General features: G+C 37.0%; 1 protein-coding gene across 1 annotated transcript; it reads right to left on the bottom strand.

Annotated features, from left to right (window-relative positions):
• Positions 1 to 7,311: 7,311 nt before the first annotated feature.
• On the bottom strand, positions 7,312 to 9,323 carry LOC104101585 (non-specific lipid-transfer protein 1-like). The gene is made up of 3 exons (XM_009609067.4): positions 9,106 to 9,323; positions 8,266 to 8,473; positions 7,312 to 7,509 (listed from the first exon to the last, which is right to left on the bottom strand). Exons 1-3 carry the CDS (start codon positions 9,233 to 9,235, stop codon positions 7,497 to 7,499), a joined length of 351 nt encoding a protein of 116 aa, XP_009607362.1. The 5' UTR covers positions 9,236 to 9,323; the 3' UTR covers positions 7,312 to 7,496.
• Positions 9,324 to 12,778: the final 3,455 nt, after the last annotated feature.

The raw sequence follows: 12,778 nt of genomic DNA on the forward strand, positions 1-12,778 counted from the left end.
CTAAGTTAGCATTTATTCTCGCGACAATCAATTTAAATATTCTCAACCTGATTCAAATTCAAATCTCAACACATACGCCCCATTGGTAGAAAAGAAACTCTCTATTCACATCATAAGGAACACACCTACATAGATTACTGCGCAGGAGATAACCCACCTGCTTAGTCTCAAATTGGCATCTTGTTATACCCTTTCGCAGCCACAATTACTATGAAATCACTTAATCTTTCTGAGTCTAAACTCATTAACCAGACATGAAATTTAATTTGCCCCAAAATTTAACAACGTGAAAGAACTTTCAAAACATTCACACTCGAGATTGTACGTCACATCAAAACGAAAATAAAGCACCCAATGGCCTTCCTTTACATTTCAAGGAAACACTTCTCGGCACATTCAAATCGTCTTAACACATCTCGCAGTTATATCATGCTCATCACAAAGCCATTCCACCACTCATCGAGCCACAAATTCCACTCGTAGAGACATTACCAGACATATGAGTCCAAATGTACAAGTTACAACTGAAGCTACCGAGCCTAAGCTGCAGTTTAAACCTAGCCTCAAGTCCTCAAGACTAGCCCATCACCAAAACACAGAATACACATCTTGAACCTCCTTCATAGAATCACAAGCCGGCGATGCACGACTGATATCGAGTGCTCATGTGCGCATACAAATTTGTGGAAGGAATTCAAAGAGTTATGTTTCAAGCTGAATCAATTCTGCCCGATAGAATACAAGAAAGTGAAATTTTCCTAAGGGATCGGCAGCCTCTCAAAGATAAGTAAAGACAACTCCCTACCGATCTGCAAGACTCTACTAAACCTGCTCCTGACTCGTGAGACCTATGTTACTTAGAGCTTTGATACTAACTTATCACGACCCAAAATCTGACCTGTCATGATGGCGCCTATCTCAATACTAGGCAAGATGATAACATCAATAACCAACTCAGTAAGTAACAATAATAAATAAGAAACTGAAGATAGTGACGAGCTACACAGTTATAGTTTATTTTCACTAATTCCAGCAAAAAATAAACATGCTTTCAAATCCAGCATTTTAAGTCAAATCAATTCTATATAGTTCAAGTTCATGTATTCCGGATATAAAATCTTTTAGAAAATTTCACAACAATGACAGATAGCAACTAAGTGCAACAACAAATGAAAAGCAAGTACATGCTCTCAGGACAACAATCACTCACTGGGCTCCCAGCCCTCAGCACTCACACTCAATGGGTACCCGCGCTCACTAGGGGTGTACAAACTCCGGAGGTGCTCCTACAGCCCAAGCTCTATAATCCGCACAAACAATTCACGTGCTGCACGGACAACTCACGTGCTATAGTATCAATAACTGGATCCGCACGGACAACTCACATGCTATAATATAATATCTGGATCCGCACGGACAACTCGCGTGCTGCAGGGACAACTCACGTGCTATAGTATAATATCTCAGAATCAGGCCATCGGCCTCGCTCTGTCATAAATCTATCTAGTATCTCGGGCTCTCAACAATCATGAAATCAACCCAAACAACAATGATATGATGCATCAATAATGAACAATAGAGGCTGCGATAAAATAATCAAGTAAATTGTGACCGAGTACAAAACATAAATTAAGCAGATAGTTCAACATGTACACGACCTTTGTGGGCCCCAACAATTCCAACATATAGCCTAAACATGGTTTCTAACATGACTTACTGTCAAATTTCCACAACACATAGAGAGTACATAGCTAACAACAAGTTATTCAACTTTACACTTTCCACGGGACGGACCAAGTCGCAATCCCCTCGGTGTATGCCCACACGCCCATCACCAAGCATCTGCGTCACCTCCAAAATAATCACATGATACAATGTCCGGGGTTTCATACCATCAGGACCAGATTTATAACTACTACTTACCTCAAACCATGAAATTCTTATTCTGCAATTTTTTTTCCTCGTGAATTGTCCTCCAAATGCCTCTAATCTAGCCATAAATAATTTGATCCAGTCAATAAAATTTATTGGAACTAATTACATAAGAAAATGCTAATTTTTCATAAAAATCCGAAATTTAGCTAAAAAATCGCCCGTGGGGGTCACGTCTTGGAACCCGACAAAAGTTTCAAAATCCAAATACCCATTCCGATACGAGTTCAACCATACCAATTTTATCAAATTCCGATAACAACTCGACCTCCAAATCTTAAATTTTTCTTTTTGGAAGATTTTACAAAAATCTTGATTTCTTCCATTTAAATCCAAAATAAATGATGAATATAACCATATAATAATGAAATATAATCGCTTTCAGAATCGCCAATCCACATGGTGAAAATCGCCTCAAAAATCGCTTCAATCCGAGCTCCAAAGCTCCAACTATGTTAAAATGGCTTAAAACCTCGAAATATAACTACTGCCCAGGTATTTACTCTTCGCGATTGCGGAAAATGCTTCACGATTGCGAAGCACAAAATGTTTCAGCCCCAAAATTGCTCTTCGTGATCGCGGAAAACTAATCGCGATCGCGAAGAACAAACTCCCCAACTTTTCTAGATAACCTCTAGTATAATGGTCATAACATTTTGTACAAAATACCAAATTGCAAATTGTGGACCTTTATGATAACTAGACACCAAGGACTATAACTTTTATTTGTTGCTCATCTCCCAATTCCTTATAGATTGCTAGATATAAGCTTCCAAAGTTAGCCCTATGCAACAGAGATTTCCAAACTCTTCCCAGCCAGCCTATAGTGTATCTACCACAACTTTTTGTACACAACTCTAAATGACAAATGGTTTACCATTCTGAAAACTAGACATCAAGGCTACAACTTTCATTTTTGGATCATCTCCAAATTTCTTATAGATTGCGAGATATAAGCTTCCAAAATTGGATCAGTGCAGTAGAGATTTTGTTCTATGCGATCGCGAAAGAGCTTCCGCGATCGCGATTCACAAGGCCCCAAACTGCTGTTTGCTCTTCGCGAACACGACCAAATGTTCGTGATGTCGATGCACACCTCTGTAGGCAGAAACCAGTAATTAAAAATGGCCTAGAAATGGACTGAAACCACCCCGAAAATCACCCGAAACTCTCGGGACCTCAACCAAATATACCAACAAGTCCTAAATCATCATACGAACTTACTCGAAGCTTCGAATTATAGCAGACAACGCTAAAACTATGAATCGCAACTCAATTCAAGCCTAATGAACTTTGAACTTTTAAATTCTATATCTTGTGCCGAAATACATCAAATCAATCCGGAATGACTTTAAATTTTGCACACAAGTCATAAATGACATAACGAAGCTATTCCAATTTCCAAAATCAGATTTTGACATCGATATCAAAAAGTCAACCCCCGGTCAAACTTTCCCGAATTCAACTTTCGACATTTCAAGCCTAATTCCACTACGGACTTCCAAATAATTTTCCGGACATGCTCCTAAGTCCAAAATTACCATACGGAACTATTGGAATAATTAGGATTAAATTTTGAGGTCGTTTACACATAAGTCAATATCTGGTCAATTATTTCAACTTAAGTTTCCAACATCAAAATTCATTCTTCCAAGCTAACTCTGAAATACCTTAAAACCAAAAACGATAATTTACACAAGTCATAATACCTCGTAGGAAGTTATTTAAGACTTAAAATAGTTGAAAGTAGCGTAAATGCTCAAAACGACCGGTCGGGTCGTTATAGAAAGTTTGACAGGGAGTGGACTTTTTGATATCGGATTCAGATTGTGATTCTGGGAATTGGAATAGCTTCGTTATGTTATTTGGGACTTTTGCATAATATTTGAAGTCATTCCGGATTGATTTGCTATGTTTCGGCACGAGTTAATGAATTTGAAAGTTCAAAGTTCATAGATTTCGATTTGAGGTGTGATTCGTTATTTTGATGTTGTTATGTGTGTTGTGAGGCATAGAGTAGGTCCGTATTGTGTTATGGAACTTGTTGGTATATTCAGACGGGGTCCCGAGAGGCTCAGGTGAGTTTAGGACGAGGTTCGGATCATTTCATTTTATTTTGGATTTTTGCTAAGATTGCTGGTTCTGGTGTGACTGCACCTGTGGCTGGTTTGTGCAGGTGCGAGGGACACAAAAGCAACGAAGGGGTCGCAGAAGTGGAAATATCACTGGGAGAAGGTTTCCGCAGAAGCGAAGATTGCTTCGCATCTGCGAAGGCGCAGATGTGGTGAGTTGAGTGCATAAGCGGATTGGAGGCGCGGGAGCGACAAGTGGGCGCGCACCTGCGAGTGCTCAGATGCAGGTATTTTACCACATGTGCGAAGACAGACCTCCAGTGCTTTTCTGCAGAAGCGTGTTTTTGGTCGATGGGCGGCTAATGTGCCGTAGGTGTGAAAGTGCTAGGCAGAATGATAAATACAAGGGTTCGTGATTTTGGCTTCATTTTAACATTTCCATGCTCGGATTGAGGCGATTCTTGGAGCAATTTTCATCTTGTGGACTGGGGTAAGTGTTCTCTACTCATTTTTTTATCTTATATTATGAATCTACCTTCGTTTTCGGTAATTGGATTGTGAATTTTATAGAGGAAATTGGGGGTTTTGACCTAAAGTTTCATAATATGAATTTTTGAGTTTTGAACATCGAATTGGAGTCGAATTTGAGTGAAACTAGTATGGTTGGACTCGTAATTGAATAGGTTGTTGGATTTTGTAAATTTTGTCGGGTTCTGAGGTGCGGGCCCAGGATGGGCTTATGACCGATTTTGGGCTTTTGATTCAAGATTTGATCTTTTCGATCAGGATTGGTTCCTTTAGCATTGTTTGATGTATTTGAGTTGTTTTTGGTTAGTTTCTGAGCCGTTCGAAGGTCGGAACCCATGGGATGGCATTTTGGGGCATCGTTTGGCTTGCTCGGTGTTGGAATTGGCTTGTTCGATGTAAGTAACTCTTCTAATCTTAGTACTCAGGGTATGAAACCCCAAAAATACATGTTATGTGATTGGTATTGAGGTGACGCACATGCTAGGTGACGGGCGTGTGGGCATGCACCATGTGAATTGAGACTCTGTTGTTCCCATGGCACTGTATAGTGGTCCTACTTTGTTGACATCCGCATTTTTACCATGTGATATAGTAGTTAAGCTGTCAATCATGTTAAATATCATGTTTAGGCTTTATGTTGATATTGTTATGACCCATAGTGGTCGTTTCTTGCTCTCATCTCACTGATTTCATTAGTATATTGTACTCAGTCATATTCATGCATTCATATCATATCTCAGTCTCAGTTGTTGTTTATTGATACATCATATCATTGTTGTCGGGCTAGTTTCATGGCATTGTGAGCCCGCGAGTGAGACTAGAGAGATTGATGACTGAGTGAGGCCGAGGGCCTGAGTGAGAGTGACAGTTTGGGATCGGGCTGCACGCCGCAGCATATGATATTGATTATATATTATATGGATCGGGTTGCATGCCGCAACAAGCCTTCGGGCTATATATATATATATATTATTTGATCGGGTTTCACGCCGCAACAATATTGGATCGGGTTGCACGCCGCAACAATATTAGATCGGGCTGCACGCCGCAATAATATAGCGCTTGGGCTGAAGGAGCCCCTCCGGAGTCTACACACCCCCAGTGAGCGCAGTCGACTATATATATATATATATATGGATCAGACTGCACGCCGCAGCGGGTATTGTACAGCGCTGAGTGATTGAGTGTGCTGAGCATTGAGCATAGTGAGAGAGGATGCGAGACACTGAGAGACAATGACATTGAGTACTCTGAGAGTGTGAGTACATGAGCTCATCATCGAGATTCATTGCATTTGACATGCGTACTTGAGATACATGCATAGAGGTGCATTTCCTTCTGCTACCTAGTTTTGGGGACATTTATGATTTTACCTGTATCTTGACATGTAGGCATAGAGAAGTACTTTCCTCATGCTATCTGAAAATGACACATCTTACTATTTGTTGAAAGGAGTTTTGGGAAAAATTATAGTTTTTAAAACTTACTTGTATATTGGCTTTTCGTAAAAGATTTGGATTGTCACTGAGATAGTTGAAAAGAAATGCCTATTTTTTTACTGGAACTGTGAACGAACTGAGCCTTTTATTTTTGAGATTCTTCTTTTGCTATGGTACTATGTTGTTATGAACTGTTGTGGAATATTGGTGTTGGACCCGACCTTTCTGTTTGTTCGTCACTACTTTCAACCTAAGGTTAGTTTGTTACTTATTGAGTACATGGGGTCGGTTGTACTCATACTACACTTCTGTACCTTGTGTGCAGATGTTGGCTGCTATTGTTGCTGTATTCGATGGGAGCTAGATTGAAGATGTACCTGCGTCTCGGCTGTAGCTGCCTCTTGTTCGTGGTAGCTTTAGATCTGTAAAACTATGTTTATGTACTATTCAAACAGACTATGTATTTATTTTATTTCCACTTTGTAAACTCTATTCTTAGAAGCTCATGATTGGTACTATCAGTTCTTGGGGAAAATGTATAAGATTTAGATAATTTCTTTTGTTCAATTGTCTTATTAATATTATTGAAATTGGATGGTTATTAGTTGGCTTACCTAGCGGGTTGAGTTAGGTGCCATCACGACTAGTGGATTTGGGGTCATGACAAGAACTGAAGAAAAAATGTTAAAAAATGAAGAAGAAGGTGAAAAATAAAGAAGAAAGGCAAAACAAAAAAAGGAAGAATGGTGAAAAAATGAGTAAGAAAGGTGAATATAACTGAAATAAGGAGAATATTTATTAAAAAAAATGAATGTGAAAGAGGGTTAGGCTAATTAGCTATTATTTTCTGTCATTTGAGCCATTTTATGGCTTTTTTCAGCTTCCACGCGCTTCCAAACGAGTTTTTACAAGTTATGTCATGCCAAAAACGAGGGGTTTTTAATATGAAGGGCAATATAGTTCATGGGGGTTTTGGGGACACCGAATAGTTTCAGTAGGAAACTGACAAAAATTTCATAGTCCAAGGGGGTTTTAGGGTATTAACTCTAATATATTTTCTTGGAATTAGTATCAAATTAGAAAACCATTTCTATTCTAGTAACAACTCCTTGACGCACAAATGTCATATACTTTTATTTTTATTCTATCTCAAAAAGAACGCCATACTTTCTTCTTTAGAAATAATTTAACTTTAAATTTGTCATTTTATCTTTAATAAGATGATTTATAGAAATACAAATTTGTGTGGCTTATTTTAGACCATAAATTTTAGAATTTTTCTTTATTTTAAGATTTCGTGGCTAGTCAAATCTGCCACATAAATTGGACCGGAGAAGTAATTAATAAAAAGTAGCACTATAGTATAGTATATTACTGCATAGTAATCGTACAACAGAGAGGGAGTCTCACGACCCCAGGTTTATTACATAAACGTTCTCTCAAGAAAACAATTACTCAACATATCTAATATAAGCAACATATCATGGCCACATCATTGGCATTATTCCTGACACCGTGCTGCTCATTAATAACTGATTCTGCAACAAAAGAAATAAAAATAAAAGTCATAAAAAAGAATAAAAGATCAGCAGATTTCCTCAGTCAAACAGTCCCGTTCAATTTAGGTATTAATAATACCAGGTATACAACTAATTAAACGAATTAAGAGTTCGTATGTGAAGCATTTTCTGGGTAATTTTTCACCAGAACGTAATTTCCTTATTTTTGTACCCTGTTTATTTTCTTCACATGCTTTAGTATCTCATTTTCATAATACAGCTTTCTCTTTAAAATATTCCTATTAGAGTACTATTTATAGTAACTAACATGTTGGTTCTACACGCTGTGAGTTCATCATTTGGATAACGGAAGATCTGGTTTTAGGTATACGAATAACATATACGAATTTTTACGTTGTCGGTTGGTTTAATCCGTTATAGCAGATTATCGGTATTATTTTATAAATTACTAGTACCCCTACTATCGAAAGTAAATAATAGTTATCTTTTACCTAACTTGATTGTATAAGATAATATGCAGTATCAACATATAAATGTTAAAGTTGCAAAAATATGGAACTACGTACGTATCCATAGATCGATTTGAAGTGAACATGCAATTATTTTTTTTCTAAAACAAGGAATTAACTTATAAACACTCATAGCTTAACGAACTTTTAAAATGTCAGGTTACGGCCACAATTGTAATAACAAAGTTTACTTAACTTGTAATAATTACTTTCTAATAAATTATTAGTCCAAATATCTTTTATATCGTCAGTACATAGAACTTACGTATCACAATCGATAGTCTTGGAAACGGGGACGTCCATGGCGACACCACACTTAGAAGCAAGAGCCTGAGCAGCATCATCTTTAAGGTTTGTGTAACGGTTGGCTGCTGCCTTAACACAGTTACAAGCTGTCCTTCTGTCATCTGTTGTTGCAGCCATTCCTTTCAAGTTTTTCACCCCACTGCAGCAAGCTGCTCCTGGCTCACCACCTTGTAAAAGATCGACAATCATAAAATAAGATGAAGAATTCAATTAAGGCTTTTACTTAGAGTTGAGAAAAGAAAAAAAAGATTCAGAAAATGGTAAAATAAAATTAACCGGCTTATATATCTTATAAAAAACAAAACATGAGCTACAATCAACTAAAGTAAGAGTTTAAGTTATTTCTATATAAAATTGATGACATAAAAAAATTACACTATTAGTGTAATTGAATCTGGCTAACGTGTTGGTTGCTTTATTTTTCAAGTTCTTGGGGCTTGTTTGTTATGAAAAGTTATCATGTTATTGCATAGAACTTAATCAGGTAGCGTAAAATATGCTCCTTCTATTTCATTTTGTATGATAATACTTGACTAGGCACAACAATTAAAAAAGAAAAAATGAAAGATTTTTTACAACTTATGATCGAAACATGTCATGATATTTGTATGTTTGTTTATAAAAGTATATCATTAAAGGTAAATACAAAATTTAAACTTAAAAAAATTCTCAATATTATAGAAAAAGTGTCATTATTCTTAACAAACTAAAATAGAGAGTGTCGTTGTATAAATGGAACAAATTAAAAGTGGTATATGTGTTAGTGCACATAATAATTTAAACTCATAAAATAACACACCTTGAGTAAGATAAGGAACACAAGGAGCCAAAGCAGCGTCCACTTGACCACAAGTGATGGCCTGTGCTGGTTCAGCTATGAACTGAATCATGGCTAACACAACAACAACTGCTACAGCAACAGCCTTCATTTTCTTTCTCGTTTTGGATTTGAGGGGACTTTAGTTATATGTCTTTTATATATATGTGCTAAATACTCTCTTTGCTGTTTTTCCTTTTTGGTTTGAATGGCCTGTATTTATAGTGGATTGGAAACGAGAAAAGGTTAAATAGAGGATAAAATGTGTCAGGATTTTGCAAAATTAGTTATAGTAGTTTGTTTTTTTCTTTGATTCAATACGCCATATGGTGTGCCTAATTTAGCAAATATGACGAATTATTAGCTGCGAATGTGGTCCCTTCTTGTTGCTCGTATGCGTCAGCACATTTCTTCAGAACTAACGTTTCATGCATGGATAGAGTAAGTAACAGAGAGTTTGATTTTTCTACATCATGGTGTAAATGTCTATTGTAATCTTAAATTGGTAATATAGAAAATAAAGTAAATACCTTGATGTAATTGGCTAATTTTATAGTATCGATGTATAATAACATGATTATTATGTGGCCTCTCGTGCTTTAAAAAAGTATTTACGTACTAAAAATTTGTAAAAGCACTATATAGCTAAATCTGGAAAATAAATAAGTAGAAGTAGGGAAATTTCCACACACTATTTTGAGTATAGCCTCAGTCCTGTCTCAATTCTATGGTGCACCGTTAAGTCTACCTTTTTTTTCTTCTGCTAAGGTCGTTCAGTTTACCTTGCTTTGTTTATATTATTTATGGGCAAGCTTGCAATTTGAGGAATGCCCGAGTTTGAAATAACATAAAAGAAAATGAAAATTAAGGATTGAGTTTCCGACCAAAAACAACATAGGAAATCTGATTCAAGAATGGAAAGAGCTCTTGCACTACCGTGGAGTTGTGATTGGGATATATATATATTTTAACCTTTAATCAAAGGTCTCGAATTAGAGCGCTTGAAATGAAAAGAATTCTGATAGGGAGCTTTTGACCCTTAAATGAGCCTTAATTATGTTGTGTAAATTCAAATTAACCGAATCTCTAACAAAATGAATAACGAATACCGTATAGAAAAAGAAAAAGAAAAAAAGAAAAGAAAGAGCTCGTGATAATTAAGACGCAGGCTGAAGAGCTTATGATTTTTTTGACAATTTACTACAACCAGTCGGGTTTTCGAAATTAGCATCCTTAAAAGGATACAATGAGATTAAGCCCAAAAATACACAATGGCCATACTCTATATCACACAGCTCTATGGTCCAAAAGTCTGTACCAGATAAATAGTTTTACCTGTACGGATAACTCATATACCATAATCACAGTCCATATAATAGAATCATATACAGACATGTATGCGTATGCTCATGAAATAATATAGATTCATGATCTCAAGACTCAGGAATTTGCTCATAAAACTTGTGGTACCAACACCCTCAATCTGTCTCGAGTATTAATAATTTATGATATGCCTATATGCACAAGAAATTATAGGTATATTATGTGCACCGAAAATTCAATTTAATTATGGGGATGTACTCCTGAAGGTAGTGTATGATTAAAGCTAATCTGGTGGCTTAACATAGCAAATATAGCTTATCATGTTAAATTCTATAAATAATAAAGTCTAGGCATGTTCCTAACATGAATAAGATTAGTCACGTACTCACTGAGTCAAATAAAATACGTGCATGATCGTGGTAAATCATAAAGCTCAACATAAAAGGAGCATGTCACGACCCGGAATTTTCACCATCGGGACCGTGATGGTGCCAAACATTCCACTTGTTAGGCAAGCCAACCTTAGGGAATTATTAAGCCAATCCTTATTCAATTCAGTAAATAACAGCAAATAAGCTAAAATGGAATACAACGAGTGCGGAATAAAAAAAAAACTTCAATAATTACTACCACCCGGATCTGGTGTCACAACTCATGAGCTACTATGATTTACTACAAACAGAATCTAAAAAGGGAAACAATACACTGTTTTGAAGTAAAGAAACAGTAAATGATAAAACTAGGAAGAGACTCCAGGGTCTGCGGACGCCAGCAGATCTACCTTGGGTCTCCTGACAGCAAATCGAAGCTGCTAAGCCTCACGATCAGCTAGGACCGGTACCAAAATCTTTACAAGAAGTGCAGAGTGCAGTATTAGTACAACCGACTCCATGTGCTGATAAATGTTTAGCCTAACCTCGACGAAATAGTGACGAGACTATGACAAGACACTCACATAATAAACATATGCAGATAACAATATATGTACAAGAAAATAACAGTAACAGCTAAACATGTACTATTGGGAGGGGGACATGCTAAAGGGGCACAAAATATAGGAGATACAGCGGAAATGATAACCAGAACAATCAACATTCTTTTAACCAGTGGAAACAACTAAACATAATGAAAAAAATTGTACGGCATCACCCTTCGTGCTTTTACTCTCAACCTCACAATATAAATCAATAAATACGGCACGACATCACCCTTCGTGCATTAACTCTCATAACGTGGCACGGCATTACCCTTCGTGCATTAACACTCACATTATGGCACGGCATCACCCTTCGTGCATTAACACTCACAATATGGCACGACATCATCCTTCGTGCATTAACACTCACAATATGGCACAGCATCACCCTTCGTGCATTAACACTCTCCCTTACCATAATGCAATAAACAATTAACAACAGGGAGATAGAATAACAAGTACAAGCCTTACTTCAACATTTGGTTCCATAATATCAACCTCAATTTCGGAATCAATACTCAATTATCACCAGAAGGTCCACAAACATGATAAGAACGATCAATTTAACAATACTAGTCTAAACATGGATAACATGAACAAAGGAAGCTATAATTGCAAGAAACCAAGCCCCCACCCGCATGCTTTAACCCGACTATAAAGCATAAGTACTCGTCACTTCACATATACATTGTTTCCCAACAACTAAACATGTAGCAAATAGAAAAATAAGTCCTATTCCCTCACGTCAGGGTTAGACACAACATTTACCTCGCTCCAAAGGCCACTCAATGCTCAATTACCTCTTTTCCTCTAGAATTCACCTCCAAACCACTCGTATCTATCCACAAATGACTCAATACTATCAAATATTGCTAAAGAAATCAATTACAATGCATAAATTTAGATTCCCCAAACTTTTTCCCTAAAAGTCAAAAATCGACCCTGGGCTCGCTTGGTCAAAACTCGAGGTTCAGACCAAAATCCATTCACCCATTTACCCCCGAGCCCGATTATATAATATTTTTCGAAATCTGGCCTCAATTCGAGGTCTAAATTCCAATTATGCAAAAATTCCTAATTCTACCCAAACCCCCAATTTCCATCATGAAAATCCTAGATTTTAGGTTGAAAACTCATGAAATGTAATAGGTAATTGAAAGAAAGTAGGTTAGAATCACTCACCAACAAATTGGGGAAGAAAATCTTTTAGGAAAATCGCCTCTAGGTCTTCTAGTTTTGAATTTTTTTAAAGAATGGAAAAATCCCGCAATTGGGACTGTTTTAAGTCACTGGCATCAGGAGTTCATCGCGTTCGCATGAAACCTGACGCGTTCGCGAAGAGCATGGCCCAACTGA

Source organism: Nicotiana tomentosiformis, chromosome 8 (assembly GCF_000390325.3).
Source record: "Nicotiana tomentosiformis chromosome 8, ASM39032v3, whole genome shotgun sequence".
In the NCBI taxonomy this organism is placed as follows: Eukaryota; Viridiplantae; Streptophyta; class Magnoliopsida; order Solanales; family Solanaceae; genus Nicotiana; species Nicotiana tomentosiformis.